The sequence below is a fragment of the Martes martes genome (assembly GCF_963455335.1).
Source record: "Martes martes genome assembly, chromosome: 17".
Classification (NCBI taxonomy): domain Eukaryota; kingdom Metazoa; phylum Chordata; class Mammalia; order Carnivora; family Mustelidae; genus Martes; species Martes martes.
Genome location: NC_137905.1, coordinates 28,195,239 through 28,216,393, shown reverse-complemented (window position 1 = coordinate 28,216,393; position 21,155 = coordinate 28,195,239). Strand labels below are relative to the sequence as shown.

General features: G+C 49.8%; 1 protein-coding gene across 1 annotated transcript in view; it reads right to left on the bottom strand.

Annotated features, from left to right (window-relative positions):
- The window catches only part of CES5A (carboxylesterase 5A), a 28,671-nt gene extending 9,226 nt beyond the window's left edge, over positions 1–19,445 (bottom strand). The window contains exons 1-10 of the mRNA XM_080828918.1: positions 19,355–19,445; positions 18,045–18,249; positions 16,079–16,217; positions 14,079–14,212; positions 11,520–11,673; positions 9,930–10,034; positions 8,095–8,199; positions 6,650–6,790; positions 3,800–3,868; positions 1,114–1,261 (exon numbers count right to left, since the gene is read on the bottom strand). Of these exons, the coding sequence (XP_080685044.1) occupies positions 1,114–1,261; positions 3,800–3,868; positions 6,650–6,790; positions 8,095–8,199; positions 9,930–10,034; positions 11,520–11,673; positions 14,079–14,212; positions 16,079–16,217; positions 18,045–18,249; positions 19,355–19,427 (1,273 nt within the window). The 5' untranslated portion in view covers positions 19,428–19,445. The remainder of the gene's footprint in view (positions 1–1,113; positions 1,262–3,799; positions 3,869–6,649; positions 6,791–8,094; positions 8,200–9,929; positions 10,035–11,519; positions 11,674–14,078; positions 14,213–16,078; positions 16,218–18,044; positions 18,250–19,354) is intronic.
- Between the last annotated feature and the right edge of the window lie 1,710 nt (positions 19,446–21,155).

Sequence of the window (21,155 nt, the reverse complement as noted above, 5' to 3'; positions counted from 1 at the left end):
AACCAGACTTTTACATACATCATTTCATCACAATAGTTCACATCAAGGTCACCAGTGACTCCTGTGTTTCCAAATTCAAGAGTCAATTCTTGGTCCTCATTCTCTTGTCTCCTCCATAGACCTTATGATACAGAATCCCAGAGCTCCCTGCAACTGCTATTCCCTGCCCCGGTTTATCTTACTTATATTACCACCCAACACATATACATTCTATCTTTACTCTATCTTACTTATATTACCACCTAACACATATACATTCTATCTTTACTTCTTTGTTATCAGTCTCCCCAGCTAGAATCTGAGTTTCTTGGAGGCAGGGTCTTTGTTTGGTTCACTGCTGTATCTCTAGGGCTGAGGATACTCTTAGGCACATGGTAGGTTCTGGATTTAAAAACAAAACAAAAACTGGATGGGGCACCTGGGTGGCTCAGTGGGTTAAGCCTCTGCCTTTGGATCACGTCATGATCTCAGGGTCCTGGGATCAAGCCCCACATCGGGCTCTCTGCTCAGCAGGGAGTCTGCTTCCCCACCCCACCTCCCTCTGCCTGCCTCTCTGCCTACTTGTGATCTCTGTCTGTCAAATAAATAAATTTTTTTTAAAAGAAAAAAAACTTGAAAAAAAAACTGTGGAAAGAGGAGGAAAAGGGGAGTGGAAGAAAAAGAGAGAGAGGGAGAAAGGAGGAGAGAGAGAAAGAATTAGGGCGGGGAGGGAGGGAGACAAGGTTTGTATCCCCACAAATAATACTCTTTTTCTGATTGCTCCACTACTCCTTAGAGCTAAAATGCTTGGGAAGACACTTCTAAATAGAAAGGAATCTGGGAAATGAGTCCTCCCAAGTCATGGGGAGATGAGAATTTTCTGCACAGTCCTGAAGGAGAAGGAGCAGAGACAACAGAACTGGCCAACATCCCTGAACCCTGAAAGGCACGGAAATTGCAAAAGTCAGCGTGCAAGGTTATATCCCACACATTCTTGGGAACTCCCTCTCACTGAGGGAACAAAAGGGCAGAGCAGGTGGCCAGTTATCAGGCCACAAGACTCTCGGCAGTCATTGGCCTTGCTGGACTGTGACCCTGCTGTATGGTGGCGGGTGTGGGTACTCAGAGACTCACCTCTGTGATATCGAGCTGTGACCAGCCCAGGGACCACAAAGAACACATCTCCAAGCAAGTCCAGAAAACTATCTCGTATCTCAGTCGGGGAGTGCTTGTTGGAGAAGTACTGATCTGCCACAAGGTATAAATACTGGTTGGGGATGCGCTGTAAAAAAAATCATGGTCACAGGAGACTCAGGTCAACGATAGCCAACATGATGAGCATTTGCTTGGGTGGAGATGATTCTGGGGTCTTTATGTGCAATGTCTTATCTCATCCACGCAGTGACCCTATGGTGCAAATATCAAAATTAGCCCCATTCACAGATGAGGGAACTGAGGCTTAGAGAGAGTAAGTGGTTGTCCAAACTGGTGCAACCATGATTCTTCCGCAAGTCTATATACACAGCCGGAATGCGTGCTCTTAATCACAGTACGCACGCCTCCCTGAGATGTTTCAGAAACACCTACCCCTGGCAACCAAGGGTGGGACTCTTCTGAGCATACGCCTTCGCGGCTACTACTGGGACCCTGCTTCTGGAAATGCTGCTGCCTCCAGTCCATTGCTCTTAGATTTGAACTAGTCTTTGGTTGGAGTTCCCTCATCCATAAAAAATGGGTTGTTTGGAGGATTACATGAGATCCGAAGAAAGAAATGTGCAGGCTGGCACAGAGCCTGTCTTCAGTTCCATCAGTCCCCCCTGAGACCCACTGCTAAATCCCTGAACAGGACCTTCTGAGCTTTCCTGACTCAGCACGGGTTGCCTCCCAGGCTTCCATCTCTCAACTCGTCCCGAGCAAAAATGTCAGCTGTCGCAAAGTAAACTTCATGAAGATTCAGGGTCTGCCACACTGGTGAGGTTCTTGGGGATCTGGGGGTCTGGGAAATGCTGGCACAAGTCATGGCACCTCAACCATCACCCTCTCACCTGCCACATGACAACAGGCACAGCCAGGCAGAAGTTTCTTTGGAATTTGGGGACACTATAGAGCACACCGGGGAGCACTGCTCAGACCCACTCAGTGGGTCCTCTGAAGGCTGCGTGTTTTTAATCAGGCCCAGAGCAACTCCAGGTTCTGGTGCAAGTGAGTGCCCCTGACTTAGACCATATGACCAGCAGACCCCTACGAGCTCGAGGTGTCCAAGGTGGGTACAGTGCTCTGTGGAGCCTTCGGCGAGCCCCAGCGGGACAGTCGCCATGCAGACCCCTGGGATTCTGGAGCAGGGCTCTGTCTTCTGCATCAGAGAATAACTTAAACCTCTGGAAAGTACTTCTTGCTCTGCCACCTAGGAGACACTGCACGCCATTCCCGTCCTCCTGCACCTTCCCACAAAGCCTACTTCCCACTCCTGGGAACTGCCTCAAGATCCTTCCTCCTCTTGAAGTAGCCTCTGCTCGAATTTTCCCCTTTTCTAAGGCCAAGATCAATGAGGCCATCCTCCATGAGGTCATCTCCAATCTAGCCTGAAAGGTCCCGCTGTCTGACTTACATTTTAAGTATCTCTCAAACCTTAGTCCCGATTCTCATCACTGGACAGCCAAGACTCATCAAACATCCCCTCTGAGTCTTGAGGCCTGCGACATCCCCTGCCTCCAATCTGGCTCACTCTGTGTCCAGAAGGCTCTTTCCAAAATGGGAATCAATCACGTCACTCTTCTGTTCCCAGCCCCCGGGATGAGCTTCACATTCCTTTCACAGCATATAGAAGCTGGAAGCTTCCTCCTCGAGTGGCAGCCAACCCCAGCAGCTGACCTCACCACACTCCTCTGCTCCTAACTGCCCACACTGGGTCCTCCGGCTCCCCAGCCCATTGCTTTAGGAGCCGGACAAACCTAACTCGTTCTTCAAGGCCCTTCTCCCTGAGAGAGCTACCTGCTCCCTCCTGTGGGCAAGAGGGCCTTGGACATTCCTCTGCTCTGGTTTGTTAAGACACTGTACCGAAGTGCCTCCTCCTTCCATCCACCTGTGGTCTGCAGATCCTGCAAGCAGAAAGGGAGAGCCTGCTTCTCACTGCTCTCAGGGCGTGGGGAAGCTCTGGGGCATGTGGGCTCTCAACAAACATACATTCCGTGAATAGGCGACAGAAAGGAACCTGGCACAGAGTTCATGCTGGGGAAATGTTTAAGGCAAGAAGGAGGAAAGAAGAGAAAGGAATCCATCCCTACCTCTAGCGGTTGGCTAAGACCTAATACTGATATATCTGTGCAGGGAGTCCATGAGTAAATGATTGAGTAATGGTCCTTGGTCTGGCTGGAACCTAATACGGTGCCCGGCTGGTGTCTAGTGAATACGGGTCCCTAGTCCCGGGTGTGTTTCAGAATTTAGAACGTTTCGGACTGTATCTAGATAATTCAGTACCGAGGCTGCATACGATGTCACATGCTCTGGAGGGGGGCATCCCTGTCCCTACAGTACCGTCTCTGCAGAAAAGCACCTGAATAGGGGGACGAATGACGTGAATGGGAACGATAAGGACCAGCGGCCACCTCCCGGCTGAGGCAGATGTGGCTGCCCCGTGGGCTGGTTTTCAGAGCTCCTTGGATTTGGAGACTGAATAAGGGACTGTGGAACCCTGCCTAGCAAAGATTCACTGAATGAGTAAATGGGAACGTCTATAACGCCAGCCTCTTGTCCTGAGTGTGGTCCAAGGAGGTCTGTTAAATAGATGACTCTGAAAACTCAGTTGTCCGAGCTCACTTACCAGGACCGTGTGCAGCAAGTGCAGGGCGAGAGACTTGTTGGAGCCCCCAAGGATCTGGGGAAATTCCTTCTGTGGAGAGAAGTAGGGCGTCCTCCGTGAGCACCTCAGGTCACCAGAAGGGAAAGCGTTCTCTCTGAGAGCCAAAGTGTCTGCCTTCTAGAAGAGAGGCTGGGGAGAGCAGGAACCTGTTCAGCCCCCACGGGGCGACATGGAGGAGAACCTCCATAGGTTGGTGAAGCAATGATGTTTCTTCCCACGTTTGCTAAAATGCAGCCATTCCCTGCCACACCTGTGGTTTTACTGGGCCTGAGCGGCTGCTGTGTGGAAAGACCATGTTCTGAGCTGACATGTCCCCCCACCACCAAATTCCCATGTTGAAGCCCTAACCCCCACTACCTCAGAATGTGACCGTGTGGAGATAGGGTTTGTCGGGAAGTGATTAAATGAGAGGGAGGACGTTAGCGGGGCCCTCATCCAATCTGACTGGTGGCCTTATGCGAAGACCAAATTCTGACACACAACAGAGACACCGGGGATGTGAGCACACAGAGGGAAGACCATACTGGGACACAGGGAGAAGGCCGCCACGGGCAAGCCAGGGAGGGACTCCCCAGAAGAGACTGGACCTGCTGACACCCTGATCTTGGATTTCCAGTCTCCAGAACTGTGAGGAGCTAGGTTTCTGTTGTTTAAACCATCCGGTCTGTGGTATTTTGTTCTGGCAGCCCTGGCTAACGTACAGGCTATAGCTTGGCTCTGGCATCAAGTCTGAAGAGAGGCCAGGAAATCTCGAAGCTAGTGACTTACTGTTCTCTTTCTCGAGACCTTTGCCATCAGGGCTTCTGAGAAGCCAGCAGTTCACCGACAGCCAGCAAGGCAGCAAGGCTGGGGGTTAAGAACCCAGGCTCTGCCGGGGGCCTAGTACAAGCTGTGGGTAATAATTTGCTAACTGACGCCTCCCTGGCCAGTACTACAGCTTAAACACATGAGAGGGTACAAGTACTCTCCACGTGTCAAATGAATTTCCCTTTGACATTTTCTGCTGAAAATCTTGGGATAATAAATCGCCAGGGTAAATATTTAAACGTCTCTGTCTCCTGGCATCTGTGGGAACCCCCAGAGTCATTCAATTTATCCGCAAGTATATTTCAACTACTAAGAACTTCTCTATATGTTCAGAAGCTGAGGTTTGTTTTTGGAGGACTGCCCATGGTCACCAATGGCCAGCAGGGGATATAACTGGAAGGTCACGTGAAATAACAGCCCCGACCCAGGCTCCTGAGCTACGCAGACCTGAGCACCACATCCCATGGTGCCACTTGAATAATTCCAATATCTAACATTTACTGAGCACTTGCTATATGCCAGGCTATTTGATGGATGCGTGTGAAGCAGGTAGTAAGATCAACCCTATTTCATAGGTTAAAGGAATAAAGGTTCAGAGAAGTTGGGCAGTTCACTTAAGGTCACAGAGCAGGTCAACAGAGAACCCCAACATTTAATGGCAGAGCCTAAGTGCATGAAAAAAATTATACACCACTGTCTCCTCCCCAGCGGGAGACTGGAAAGGAACTTCGCCCTTTCTGAGGCTAAGTTTCTTTAACCAAAAAACAGGCCTGATAGTGCTTTGCATTGATTCACAAGCTGTTGTGCCGATGGCATAAACTTGGCACGTGGAAGGCACTCAAGACTGGTCGCAGTGGTTATAGTGGTGGCGGCTGTCATCAGGAGCACCTGCCTTCTTTCTGGCACAGACCCGGAAGCACTGAAGAGCCCTCCTTAAGCCACAGTCTGTGACTCAGTTGCCTCATTCACCACATGAGGAGAAAGATCCCCACTGCCACTTGCCCAAAATCATTGCTCTATAGGTCCAGTTCATCATGGCAGAACATGCCTTTGATAGCGCAGGGAACTCTGGGTTCTGGTTCTAAACAGTACCAACTAGCCTTGAACCTTGGCAAACCTCTGTATTTCATTATCTCCTCTCCCTCAGCTTAAAAGGAGGGGGTTGGTCTCTATAATTGAGTTATGGTGATATTATGAGTTTGAGCATTCCTCCCTTCGAAGGACAGATGAAAAGTTTATTTCAAATCAGGAAGGGCTTCTTACATGTCAGGGTCAAGGAATCACGGCTCCTTCTCAGCATTCAGCCTGAGCACCAACGATCCCTCCCCGAGAAGCCTTTCCTCTCTACCCCTTCTCCTCCCTAAAGGCCTTCTCCTACCAGCTTATGTCCTTTGCAGCACCTGTCCCTTCCTGAAACCAGCTACTCGGCCCTGCACTCCACCTGCTCTCCCCAGTCAGACGGCGGCTTGCAGAAAGCCAGAGCCGGGGGACTCGTTTACTACCAAATGCTTGGTTTTTGCAAGAGTGCAGAGCAGGTAGCAAACGTTCCATGCATACTTGTTGAATGACTAAAGGGATTCCATGATTTTGCAACTTGGACAAGCCTCAAGAGCCCTGTTGGAAGTTAAAATGCCAGAACCAAGCCTGGATGTGAAAATGGAAAGGCCTGAGATTTTCCAAACCTGCGTGAATTTCATCTTCAAAGCAGTAACCATGCTAATTTGAAACAATCATTTATAATGTTTTGAAGAAAGCCTCCTCCCTTACTTCTTATAGAGTTGTTTCTTTCTCCCTAAGCCTTCTATGAGGAGCAGAGCAGACACCGGCTATGGCTACTCCTAGTCCTCAGTTACCCTCTGCCAGTGAGGGGAAGGGTCATCTCTGTGTCCCTGGCTGCTGGGCTCCCTCACAGTGCTTGGCGTCATGGACAGGAGCGCTCCGCGTGGAAGCACGCAGCGGCCTCACTGCTGAGGGAGCGATAGGGAGGACAGCTGGGATTCTTACCTTGGGCAGCAGGAAGCCACACTCGTGGTTATTGACTCCGATGACAGAAGGAATTGGATTAAATGTTTTTTCAGTCAGTAGGTCTAGAGGCTCATCAGGAAAGAAAAAACCATCAACCACTCGAGTGAAAGACTTGGTTTTCTGGAATAAGGGAGAAGAGAAAAATCAGCATGTGTTTCTGTTCATAAAACCCGCTGTCCCCAAATCCCTAGTCCAGCAGAGCCAACGCACTCCAGCAGTGGTCAAACTGCATTACGAAAGGAAAACTAAGCCACCTTTGGCCCATCCCAAGGCCCGAGTGCTGCCTGGCCAGCCCTGCCACTTACTTGGGCAAAGGGGCTCAGCTTCCTGCCTTGGATTCCTCATCTGCTAAATAAGGATAATAATTAGTATCTACCTAAAAAACACAAGAGCCTACAATAGTTGTTCTCAAAGTATGGGTCCTGGACAGCAGCAGCAGAAGCATATCACCTGGGAACTTATTAGAAACAAATTCTCAGGCCCTAGCCCAGGCCTATTGCATATGAAACTCTGGGGATGCAGTGCAGCCAACTTGTTTTGACAAACCCTCCAGGTAATTTTGATGCATGCTCAAGTTTGCGAATCACTGGTCAAATGCCATATACAGAGTGGTTGACTGGGGGTGGGCAAGGGGTGCGGGTGGAGGTGGCCAGAGTAGTGGTGGGGGCCGGTGTGTCTTTGCCTTTCATCTGGCTGGATATTTCTTGGGCTCAGGAAGTAACACCTGGCTCTGTCCATGGTTTTTTGGGGTCTCTGTTTGGGAGTAGGGGTGGAAGGGAGTACACAAAAGACCTTTTACACAATATCAGGTCAAGGTCAAACAGCTCCCACATTCCAGCACAACTCACAGCAGACCCTTCATCCATGCTAAATAACTACCCAACAAATGTTGGAATCTGAAAGATAATAACCTCGCTCTTCCAAGGACCATTAGAAGCTCTCAAGATTGGAAGGGACATAGAAGCTCATTTGGTCCGATGAATCACGCAGTAACTGAAATTTGTCAGCTGTCATCTAGCTTCTGCTTGCATCCCTACAGAGATGGCTATCTCACTACTTTTTCTAGGAGCTGGCCTTTTGCAGACCACTGAGTTTTTAGAAAATTCGTGGTTATATCAAGCCAAAATGGCTTCCTAACAGAACTCCTGCTCTTGGCATTGAGTTAACTTCTGGCAGCATGTGGAACCGGTGTGGTCCCTCTTCTCAGTGACTTAGAGACCACCTTCATATTTTCCTGGCTTTTCTCCAGGCTAAACAGCACCCCTGGCCCACAGGTTCCTTCATTACCTATCCTTCATTACCTACCTTGTGTTTCTACAGCCATTACTATGAATCCCAGCCTCCATCTTCCCAAAGTCCCAAATCAAAGTAAGTAAGAGAGTGGTGGGATTTGTGTGCCCCCGGAGCCTCCTGCCCCTCCCCACCTTGTTGATGTCCAGCAGCTCCGTGGGGGATTTTGCCCTCAGGCACTGCAGCAAGGCCGCCGAGTCCATCGCGTTAGAGCCACAGACGCGTGCGATCACCTGCAACTATTCCCAGAGAAAGACTGGGTCAGAGCACAGCCCTGGAAGCCGCCCAGAAAATGACAATTGAAAAGAGTCCTTCATCCAACCCCTGGCAGGTCCTTCCTATATGAAGCCTGCCCACCCCCCACTCGACCCCCACGAACGTGTAACAGAATGTGCGCACTGAGGTCAGGCTGGCCCTGGACCTCTTTACGCTCCTGTCTGACCCTCTTGGCCATCTTTAGCGACCACTGGAGCTGGCGGAGGGGGTGTGGCACTCCGTAGCTATGGAACGGATTCAAGCTTCCTGGTCACGGGGACACCAGTGCTATGACATCGGCTCCACTGGCACTAGGCCCCTCTGAGCCCAGAACTCAGGAGCCCCGAGAGTAAGGAGCAGCTTTGCAAGCATGACTTATCTGCCCTGAGACATGACTCCGGCTCGGTCTCAGCCCGTCAGCTCTGCTCAGCCTCATACCCAGCGCAGCCTGGAAAACCCCCAACATCTTTTCCTGTCTCTCACCAATTCCACTTATACCCATTTCCTCTGGGATGTCCTTTCATGAACTCCTTCCTCTGCTAATTTCCCATCACCTCGAGGATTCCCACCTTTTCTTCCTAGCCTTTTCCTAAACACTGTCTTGCCCGGTCATTGAACTTTCGTTGGGCACTTATCCCTTGAAAGTGGTGGTTCCTCAGTGTCTGGGAGTCACAAAGGCTTTGAGAAGCCAATAAAAGATATAAACCCTCTCCCTGGGAAAATGCACAAACATACAAAACCTGCCTACGACTGTAGGAGCTCAAGGACCACCATCCAGACTTTTCCTTGTCATAAAAAGATGATGGTCTTCTCAAGTCAGTGTGGCATGTCTCCATTTATAAACCCACAAGTCCTACCATAGAGCTGGGGAGACAAGGGACACTCAGTAGATGTGTGCCGAATGAAAAAGGATGTGTACAAACCGAAAGCTGATGTATCGTGTTCCCCAAATCAGTATGTCCTGTGTATTGGGAGCACGTTCACAATGCTCTATCTCTAGGCCTCTGCTCCTGGCATATACTGTTATTTTCTCTAAGGTGTTTAAGCAGATGTACCACTAAAATGCACAGTCCCCAGGAGATGGCTCCACAGCCCCGTGCTAATATTCATAGGCTGAATCAGCTCAGTTGTTAACTCATTTATTCGGCAAACATCGACAGTCACCTACTAGACTGGGACATGAAACACATAACCCTGGCCTCCAGGTCCTCACTGCCTGGTAGAGCACTAAAGCAAGAGGACAGATGACAAAAGCCTTGGGCATATGCCTCACTGTCCCCTCACAAGCTCATGTCAGGCAACATGCTTCATTCACAGTGTTCTTTTCCACTGAACTGGAAACAGCCTCAGGCTCTTTCTTAACATAGTACTCTAGGTGGAATGGAGCAGTTACAGGAGATGAGTTGTATACCACACAGGGGACTGAGTAATATATCCCAGACAAAGAACAACGAATAAGATGCAAGAACTATCACCTACACACTCATGTACACGCACGCATGCACACACACACATTTGTGCACACCAGCCATGTTGCACTGGAGATCTACTTCCTGAACCAGGCCTTCCACGGAGCAATAACGTTCACATTGACCAGCATGGATTCTTTGACCGTGGTCAGTAAGGACGGCCAAGCACACGGTCTATCAACACCTGCCCAAGCTCTCCCGTGACCAAGCAGAGGAAGCTAAAGAGGTGTTAACAAGGTACCTACATCTTCATTCCTCTCATCGTCGGGGGCCCTCAGGAAAGGGATGATGGCCACCCCACTCTCCATGATGGCTCTGTGGAATAAGCCATTGGCCATGGGGGACAGAATCTGGAAAGAGAGCACAGGAGACCAGGACAAGTTATGCAGGGGACTCCCCATCCATCACACACACCACCCATCCTTCTTTAAACAAACCTTCCCAGGTAGTCCCTTTAAAAGCTCTACACATATGGGGGCGGGGGGAGCCCTAGCTTGGGAATTCAACGACGAGCCACCAAAGGTTTGGGTGAGTTATTTAACGTCTCTGAGCCCCAGACTCCTCAGGAGCTTTGAGGTCAAACATTCGGGTGTGAGTCCTAACTCCTTCACTTCCAGGCTGGAGAACCTCAGGCAAGTTGCTTTCTATATTTCTGAATATCAGTTTACTCCCTATAAAACTGGGAGGAAAAATGGGGCCCATCTCACAGAATGGTGCAGAGCAGAAGTACCAGATATAGAAGGCTTTGCACGATCCCTGGTCAAATATTACACACTCAGAAAATGGAGGCTATTAGCATATATGTAAAAGTTGGTTTACTCTAATTCACTTTATCGAGTTATCTTGAAGATAGAAAAATAATTTGTATATTGTCAAGTTCTATACGGCAGAAGCTCTCTTAACCCACTCCCATGTTAACTGCCTTCTGTGATTAACCTGTTAGCTGAAGCCCAGGAGATGCCGACCACTCGGAGCCAGTGGGGTGTTTTCTAGCACCACGCAAGTTTCTATTCCCACCAGTTTCTGGCCAAGAGTCAAGTGTGTTTGCTCCCAGATTTGCTTTTGTCGGTTACACTTGCTACTGTAATGGACTAATCGATGAGGTATCGTGGGAACCAGTGAAGTACGCGTGTAGAAAGAAAACAAAATTATGTTTGGGGAAAGAAACTTTGATGAAAGCAAGTAGCTGAAAAATAGTGCCATCAGATTAATTTGGTGTGAACAAGGTAAGAGTATAAGATATGTGGGGAGGCAGTGGGAGATTCCATGAGCACGCCGCACTCAGACTACAATGCAGGCATCTCAAGTTCATGCTCACTGTAAAGAAGCTCAAGCAGCTGTTAGAGGACATGAATCTGGGGGCAGGGGGTTATGCCCAGAGCCCACGGTGGATCTCGGGCCAACAGACCAACTCTGAAAAGATACAACACTGTATCAAACCATTGGTGAAGAAATGCACACTTTATGTTGGAAGTTGAAATAAAACGTTATATGCAACCTTTGTTTCTTTAGTTTTAGCTAAATTTTTCTATTAAATGAGTAATTATCTGTCCTGGTAATTAGATACTAGGGCTTCGACCCTATGAATGTAAGTACGGCATTTTTCTTCAGACTGTGACTCACTAGGTGATCTTGGGCAGCTCATTTAAACTCTTCCTGATGACAGCTTTTGTCCACAAAAGGAGACTGAGCTCCTAACTCACAATGGGAGGCTTGAGGGAGACAAGTGTCCATTCAGCATGAAAGCACCAATCAGCTACGAGTGATTCATGGTCCTAATTTCTGTGACCTCCCACACCGAGGTTCGTTCAAGCCCCGCAGAGAGAAGAACTCACAAGGCTGGAAACACTTATGGCTCCCGCTGACTCGCCAAAGAGGGTCACAGAGCGTGGGTCCCCACCGAAGAACTCGATGTTCTCCTGGACCCAGGTTAAGGCGGCCATCTGGTCCAGGAAGGCCCAGTTCCCTGGAGCATGCTGGTCCCCTGTGCTGGGGCAAGAGGCAAGGTAAGAAAACTCAGTGGACCTCAATCTGTTTCCCGAAGCCCAGGGAGTTCAAGGTGGAGCTCTGGGAGGGTGTCAGGGCATTGCCACTCTGGCTGGTGCAGAAGGGTAGGAGGCTGCAGGTGCAGGGCAGTAGGGAAAGCCACGCTTGGCTCTCATTCTGCTGGGATTTGGTTTCGTTTTTGGTTTTTTTGACAATCCGACAAAAGTTACATACCCCAGAAAAATGCACAATCTCGTAAGTGCAATATGAGGGTATTCTTAGGCTCCCCTGAATCCATGGATTCCAGAAAGTTCCCGTTCCCGAGAGTTGGTCTGCACCAGGGAGCTAGACGTCCTGGGCACAGAGGTTCCAGGGAATGACTACATGAATAATAATGGTAATAAGAGTGAAACACCTATCAAAATATCCATGTGGTCCACACCGTATGCGAGTAGCCCCTCCCCTCTACTCCCCTCCATTCTCCAGTCCCCTCATGGCTCCTCCTGCTGGTTCCCTGTGCCAGTCCATGAGCCCTGCCTTCTCTCTCCCAGCAGCCCCACATCTGGTCAGGAGCCAAGCCCTGCCGATTTCACCTCCAACCCACTGTGGTTTTCACATGGGTTCCCATTCTTCCATTTCCATTTATCCAGATTCACAATCTGACTTACGATCTGGGTGACCTTGGGCAAGTCACTTAACCTGCTTCTTGTCAATGTTCTCAGGCCTAAAACAGGGCTAGTTGTGACGCCTGTGTCACATGTGGTTATGAAGACTGGCCATGCAGGCCCACGGTAAGCGCTGTGTACGTGCTCGCGATCACTCTGGTTACTCAACTACCACCCCACTTTGTCCCGACAGCCGGCCTCAACGCTGTGCAGTAGCCTCCCAACCAGACTCCTGCCAGCCCCCGCTTGCTCTGTAGTGACCGTCCTGATAGGCTGCTCTGAGAACGGCACGGCTGGGTCCCTCAGCCCCCATGCTGGCCTCGCCTTCGAGGCCTTTCCACACCCATCTCCTGCCACATCCTTATCTACCTGCCTACTAGGACCCAGATCTTAGGAACAACTTTCGGAACCCTTTCTGCCAGAGGAATCCCCCTGTACAGAGCAGCTGACAGTGTAATCGCTCTGGGTCCTCTCAGCCCTTCTTCTCCCCATGGCAGCCCCAGAGCCCCAGGCCAGGGCCACGGGCCCCCAGCACAGCTTGCAAATATCATTCCCGGCCCCTGTGCGAGTTCACTTCCTTCCAACGTCCCAGCTTTTGCTCAGGCGGCTCCTTTGCCAAGGACACTCTTCCCCAGCCTCTCCTCTCAAACCCAACCTCGTCTTGGAGGTGCGATTCCAATGCCGCCTCTCTTGTGATGCCTCCCTGATTCCTCACAACTCCCTCCTGTGTGTACCACCCTCCCACCTGGCACCCTCAGGGCCTTAATCACATCCTGCCTGGTGGCATGGATATTTGTGTGGTCTGTGGTATCTCCCCCACAACACTGAGAGTCCCCAAAGGGGACACTCGGCTCCCTGCCACTTTCCCGGAAGTGCTGCCTGGTGTCGTCTCATTGCCCCCTGGCCAGGGCTTAGGGTCTGCTGTGTTCTAAGTAGGATAACAGAAGTGGTCAAGCTCTGCTCTGTGAGCCCTGGGAAGTTGCTTCCCCTCTCTGTGCCTGCACTTTTCAACTGCAGGATGGGAATGACGACAATACATTTCCCGTAGGATTACTCTGGGGCAAGCTGAAGCAACGTATGGCTAGTACACAGCGCTGTGCTTGGCTCACAGTGAGTGTCTGATGCATGGTGGCCATTACTGTGGAGAGGGAAGGAGTGATCCTCCCAGGGGAGTATCTGAGGAGGCCGGATGTGAGGCCCTATAACCACTCACCCACCCTGCCTCCTCAAATTCCAGGACACGCGTTGGGGCTACACTCCTCCACCTCCTCGGGCTGTTGGGTGAGGCCACGCGCTGAGCTCTGCCAACGATATATGAACAAGAGTGACAAGCGCCACCTCCAGGCTGACCCAGAAAGAACTCGATTGCGTGAGAGCTGTTTGTCTATCTGCCGGTCAAATGCAGAGGGTCTGGGCGCTGAAGGAGGGCAAAGCCATGAGATGGAAGGACCCCAGTCCCTGATGGACCACATAGAAAGACCGTTTTCAGTCAGGATCACTCAGCTGGACCTTACTTGAATGAGAAAGAGATTTTTGTTTGTTTTGTTTTGTTTTGTTTTAAGTCACCAAGACTTGGAGGTTTATCTGTTACAGCAGCAAAAATTACCTAACTCCTTTGGGTCACATTTGTTCAACATCACTGAAGGCTCATTCCTCCTTAGGTGGCTGGGTACTGAATCCCCTGTGGCTATCACACAGCTGTGCCTTGGGGACCCAGGGTGTCGGTCGCGTGGGGACACTCACTTGAAGAAACCCAATATTCCTAGTCGGTACTGGGTCGTCACAATCAGTACATCCTCGTAGGCAGCCAGGGCGGACCCATCAAAGATAGAGGCTGAGCCAGTCTCGAAGGCGCCCCCAGGGAGCCACACCATGACCTGCGGAAGGGACAAGACCTCTGCAGTCAACCTGCCAGGCATTCACATCCCCTCCCCATGCATTTTGGGACTTTCTTTCTTTAGGGAAATATAATAGAAAGCGTTCCTTTCTAAGTAGCATCAGAGGCTTTGTCTTTTGAAGAAGACCCAGGGGTAAGCTTGTGGGTTCTGGCACCGAAGTGCCTGGGTTGGATTCCCAGCTCTGCCACGGACGAGCTGTGTGATGTTGGGAAGATTACTTAACCTCCCTGAGGCTCATTTTTCTCATCGGTAAACTCTGAAGAATGAAAGCATCTCACTGATGGGTTATCATGAAATTTAAACAAGATCCTGCATCTAAAGTTCTTAGAACAATTTCAAGTGCCCAGAAAGTATTAACTAAATATCACTGAACTTATGACCCACAGGAAGATGGAAATCATTGTAAGTCATGTAGGAGAGCCAAACCACTTAAGCTATTTTAACTTAACTCCTTCCCCTACCTACAGAGAGAAGAGAAGCAAGGAGAGATGACAGGGAGAAGAAGTATGAAAACTTTACCATATTGATTAGAAAAATTGGGACCGGGGAACATAAAACATTCACATGGTACTATTGGGATTGATATACTTATTAATAAATCCTTTCCATTCTCTCTTTTTAAAAAAGATTTGTTTATTTATTTTAGGGAGAGAGTGTGTGCAGGTTGGTGGGGAGGGGAGCAGAGGAGACAGAGTCTTAAGCAGACTCCACACTGAGCACGGGGCCTGATCTCATGACCCTGAGATCACGACCTGAGCAGAAACCAAGAGTCCAACGCTTCACCAACTGTGCCACCCAGGTGCCCTGCCCTTCTCTTTTTTAAAGTTATATTAGGGACTACAGTTCTTGGGGCAGGAAAAGAGAATAAAGCCACTGAGGAAAAAGACAGGACCAGACAAAGCTCTGTCTTTGGCACCGGACCTGCCATTTACTGTGTGTACAACGTGGAGTAAGTCACTTATGCCATTCCTGTGCCTCACCTTCTTAATCTGTACAGTGGGTCCAATAATGCTTACTATCCGGTTACTGTGGGGGTTAAATGAGATAATGTACTGAGTCTGACACATGGTCAGTGCTCAATATATATTGTTAGGATCCAATCTAGGGAGTCTCCCATTGCACTGGCAAAGGGGAAAGAGGATAGAGAAGGGTGTGGTTAAAAATCATTACCTCTTAAAATAAAAAAATTTAAAAAAAAATCATTACCTCTTCCACTCACTTATGCAGAGATACTTCACATTCTTAAATGAAATACTTAATATTATTACCCGTCCTCACTGCAAACAGAAAAACTGGAGGATGAAATTATCCTCTTTAAAAAGGATTTCCCAGGGACACCTGGGTGGCTCAGTCATTAAGCGTCTGCCTTCGGCTCAGGTCATGATCCCGGGGTCCTGGGATGGAGCCCCGAGTCGGGATCCCTGCACAGCAAGAAGCCTGCTTCTCCCTCTCCCTCTCCCCCTGGTTGCGTTCCTTTTCTCACTGTCTCTCTGTCAAATAAAGAAATAAAATCTTAAAAAAATAAAAAAGGACTTCCCAAACAAGCAAACAGAAAATCAGAGTCCTTTTAAGCAGTGTCTTTCTAAATGTTCACAGACCATTAAATACTCAACAGAGGGGCAAAACAAAACAAACTAAAAATCAAAGTTCAAGTCAAGCCACTGCCAACAAAGAAGCAACCAGAAAGGAAGATAAAGTGAATCTGTCATTAAATGACTTTTTAAGAGTTATTGATGCGTCAAGTGATTACATTTCCCTTTTACCCAACAGGGGGTAGGTCTGATTCTAGACACCCAGCCCCTCTGCATGGGTCCCTGGAGCCCTGGGCATGGCGGGCAGCCTTACAGGGAGCTTGGAGCCTGTGTTCGCATGGGCTGGCGCATAGATGTTAAGGTACAAGCAGTCTTCAGACACTTCCAATTTGGGGTAATGCACCTTGAGAAGGTGTTGATCTGAGAGAAGCCACTCTGAGTTCTGGAGGCACCTTGGAGGAAGGAAGGAGAGATCTCAGAGTTGATGTCAGCAAACGTGCCTGGGAGGGGCCAGGTCTTGTGACAGCAGAGAGGCCTAGTGGCCTCCCGCGTCTGAGCAGAAGAGGCCTATGGGAGCTATTGGTACAAAATCTAATCATTTCCCCCGTCCCCGCCACGGTGGCACAAATAGAGAAACATGCTATAATTCTTTTAGATCTGGTTTTTGGGTAGGAAAGCAGGTTGTGCAGAATAATTGTATCATTAACTTCCAGCACCCACTCATGCCTACAGCCATTACCACAATTCAGACACACATACATCAAGATTCAACATGGCTCAACAATTCCCCAAACTGGAGGGCAAGACACTGGGTTACATACCAAGGGCTTTGCTCTAGCAGCTCCCTTTTCTGCTCCCAGAGGGACAAAAGGACATCTCTAGGCCTTTTCACCAGGAACCAATGGAGGTAGATGAGCAGGGAGATTCCTATAACCAAGCCTTTGCTCAGGCTGGTCCCTATGCCCAGAGTGCTCTCTGCTCATATCTGTTTGCTCATGTTCTTCCCTTTCTTTCAGATTCCGTAAAAGTGCCACCTCCTCCAAGAAGCCTTCTGAGATCCCCCCAGTTAGACCACAGCTCTTTAGAAACACCTATATACATTGTGTTTTTTCCTTGAAGTTCTCTTACGTTTGCACATGAGTGTTGCCATCTTCCCCCACTCACATGTGACCAGCCAAAAGCTGTTTTGGTCACCTTGTACCTCATAGTCCCTAGCACTGAGGCTATGACACAGTAAGATTGAGTTAGACCAATATATGACTCCTAGGCTGGGTGGGTGGTTCCTTCTCAGCATCCTTCTCTGACCCCCTAAAAGGCTGCCCTCATCACTTTATATTTTAATCATTGTTATTATTTATGCCCATAGCACCCCCACCAGCCCACAAGGTCGTTCAGGGCAACTGTGACCAGCCCACCATATATCCCCCAGGACATTACAGAGAGGCAGTGACTGAGTTGGTTCTCAATGGATCTTAGCTGAATAAATACATGAAGGAAGGAACAGATAAGTTTCAGCTTCATGTCCTCAGTCCCTGAGCCCCATGGGGTCTTCTTCTGCGACTTAGGGAGCTTTCTGGCACCAGGGTACTCCTTCTTCCTGGGACCCCAAGGCCAAGAACCAAGAACCAACCTGAGGACTGGACAGGATCTGAGCATCAGAAGATTCTCAGGGATCGCTTCTCAGCCTTTTGGCTAAGATCAAGTGCAGAAGATTCTTGGGGATTTTCAAGTCTCACCTTCCAACCTATGCTCATCACGATTCACCCACCTCAGCTTGAACATCGGCAGTGACGGGGGCTCCCAACCCAGGACACATGCATCTACTCCACAGGTGTTTGTGGATTTCCCTGCATCGGGCAGAGAGCACTAGAGCTGAGATCCCTCTCGCGTGGTTCTTCACCTCAAAGCCCTCAGCCAGTCTGGACCTTGGGTGGAGATGGACATGGAAACACCTGGACCAAGACTCAGTAAGTCTGCCACAGCCGTTCCCAAATCTGATCGGTCCTCAGATCCCTAGACACCTTTCCGTGGAACCAGCTTCCTGGGCCCAGCTCTGGAGATGCTGATTCAGGAAGCCCAAGAGGGGAGCCCGAGGAACCCGCATGCTCTGAACACCACTGCCAGTGGTCCCGCTGATCAGCCAGCTGGGAGGCCGTGGTCAACCCTCCTCCTCCTTGGTGCCCCCACCTTTCCCAGGGAGCTGCATGACCTTTATTCCCCTGCAGTGCTCCACCCCACGCCCAGGCCACTTTCCACCACGGGACTGAGACTGCTCTTACAATTTAGGGTAGGACGTGGCATCTCGGAAGTCATTCCAGGGCAAGGCAGGCTTTGGTTTCTTAAATCGCAGGGGTCCTACAGGGGGCACAGCATAGGGGATCCCGAGGAATACGTTCACAGGCATGGTGCTTCCCAGCACAGTGGCTTGCTTCCCCCGGACCCACCCCAGCCTGGTGCTCCTCACTGGTGCGTCCGTGGCTGGCCCTGAGGGAACACACAGGGCAGAATCAGGAGTGGCTGGGTGGAGAACTGGAACGAGCCCAGCTAGGAGCGCCCCTCGGTGGGGGCACTCTTTCTTGGCCCAGGGGTCATGCAGCAGGAAGGACCTAGACTCCCCATCAATAAACCGCTGTCCATGGCTTCTTTTAAGATTGCCTTAGAAGCCACCTGCATCAGAGTGCTGACTTCGTTTCTCCTGGGAGCACAGCATCAAGTCACAAAATTTGCCCCAATCCTCTTGGGGGAACAAGGAAACTCTCCCCTTCCACAGTGCGGATTTCCCTTACTCACCAACTGATAGATGCCAGGCTCTGCAGATCCTAGGGTCCCACAGAGTCATCTGGCCCAGGGTCATTTTCATACCTATCAGCACACCTGCTGGCATGTCTGTGCCTTCCCTACCCAACTATGAGCTTTTTGATTTTTCTTAAAATTAAATTTTAAAAAACTATTAAAAATCCTTCCCAGGGCACTCCTAAGCAGTAACATCTATGGAATTGTGCTTTTTGATGAGTTAGGTCTATGTTTTTGAATATACATGAAAATAAATATACATATAAAAACAAAAAGTTCTCATGGGGATGCTACCTGACATCAGCTCCCCCGCCCCCAGGGACAGGAGGATGATATTTTGGGAACCCGAGAGTGTAAGCTTCTCGGTTTCCACATAGAATACAGAGTGTTGAGAAGCCCACTGCCCAGCTGTTTACTTATTAGCAGGACTCAGGCGTCTTGGTGCTACCTGTTCTAATGTCATTTTAATAGAGAAAGTCCTGTCCAGGCAGGCACTAGTACAAAGCAAGGGTTCCATCCTATGACCCTCCCCAGTGCCTGGGACAGAGGGCTCTCCAAACTCCGACAAGGTGTGAGCAACCCAAGGGCAGCACCGTGCTCTCCCCACTCCCACAAAGGAGACTCTGCGCAGGAAGGTTTTCAGTAACACCAGGACACTGCTCAGGGGCCCTGAGGTTACTCACATAGCCTTTTATGAGCCTTCAGACCTCCAAGAAATAGTTTTGTTTGCACTAGTGGTAAGGAAATTCCCCTACCCCATCTTCTGAGACCCCTCCTCTCCCACGGGGTGTCTCACCCTTGGTGGCAGCTGCAAGGACCCAAACAACCCAGATCAGGGTCTGGCCCCGGTGCCCCCACTCCCCACTCATCCGGCTGGCCTGCCTGAATGCCCTGCACCTTCACAGCCGCAGCCGGCCTCAGAGAGCTTCGGTCGGGGGCAAGAAAGGGCTTCCTGTTAGCAGACGAATGTTGAGCGGGCAAACACAGGACACCGGCTGGTGAAGAGAGGCAGCAGACCAAGATTTTCGGAAGAATTGGCCAAGCAAGACTTTCCTGTTCTGATTTACATAAGGAGAAGCTGATGATTAACTTGTAAGCTGGGGAGGGATAGTGTGGCAGGCTCTGGGCGTGCGGGATGGAACAAATACAAGGGACATTGGGCATCAGGGAAGGCAAGGACCTTAACTCCAGTGTCTGCAGGGGCCGGGAAGGCAGCAAACAAACAGTGAATGAAGCTGGCCAAAAGAGCTTGATAGGATGCGGTGGGGACTGTGGGACAGAGCACATGCCCTCTCTTAAAGAGGCAAGACTTCTCAACTCCAACGAACATTTGGCTTATGACAATGTAGGTATGCCAAACCAGAACTCAGTGATCTCTCTCGATTTTTGTAAGTGGTTTCAAATTTTAAGAAATCATGTTATGAGCCCAGTGCAGTATTTCTACTGGCTTGAGCTGTGTCTGCAATTCTGATCTAGACCCAGCTCCCCCGCGTAAATATGAGGAGACAAGTCCAAAGAGGTGAAATTCCTATACGTGGTTCTGTTGGAGCCTGTCCTTAGCATTCAGGTGGGTCATTGAAGATCCGGCTCGGGACCCAGGAACATCACCATCTGGCTCCCGGCACAGTCCACACTGCCCTTGGGGTAAAGGTGTAGCCCCAGGATGGGGCTTCCCAAGTGCTTGGGGTTAGGTGGGTGCAATCAGAATTATCTGGGGTACATAATGAAATTCTGTCCTTCTGCTCAGCCCCCCTGGAGATCTGGGGGCAGGACTTGAACAACGTCAATGGTGCGTTTGGGAAGCATCGATCTAACGCACAGGTCTCGCAGAGGAGTCACTTTCTGAGAGAGGCAGGGTTGTCATGAGCAGGTATTATGTGCCTGCTGGATACAGAACTCCACACAAGCAGGCGGGGAAAGCCTCCCTCAAGGTCAGAGCAAGGGGCTGTCAGGTATATTTTGCTAAAGGCGTGTGCTCTGTAAACGTCTACAGATTAGTAGAAGTCCTCCGGTAAATATCTTTCTCCCCAGCTCTAAGTCCCTTTCTGACTAGCCACTGACCACACCAGGAATTATGGAAATGGGACTTGGATGGAGTCCTTTCTGAAGGTTTGATTCTTAATTCAGCAAAAGTCACTTATGGTTCAAATGGAACCTTGACATTGTCCCCTGAAATCCAGCGAACGACGGTAGACAGCAGTCCCTAGGTATGATGATGAGGAGTGAGGAAGACAGGGACTGCCCGTATCAGACGTTTAGATGTTCAGACTGCCCACCTTTGAGGTGACTACAAACCCAAGAAGATGAATGGGAGATGGGGTGGGAATTTCTAAAATGTTCCCAGCATGCCCTGCAGACTTTGTTGGTGTGGGTTAAACATCGAGCATACCAAAATCCCAGCGCATGTGTATAGACAGGTTGGTTGCTGCAAGGTTCAAGTACTGAGGGCTTTTCAGACATCAAAGACCTTAGCTTGGGTCTGGGCCATAGAGTGGGTGGTCAGTGGTGTTTGCTAGATTGCAACCTGACCCTAACTTGCCGAGACCCACCCACACATGGTTCTTTAAAATGCCTTCAGAACAAAGGCAACTTGTTTT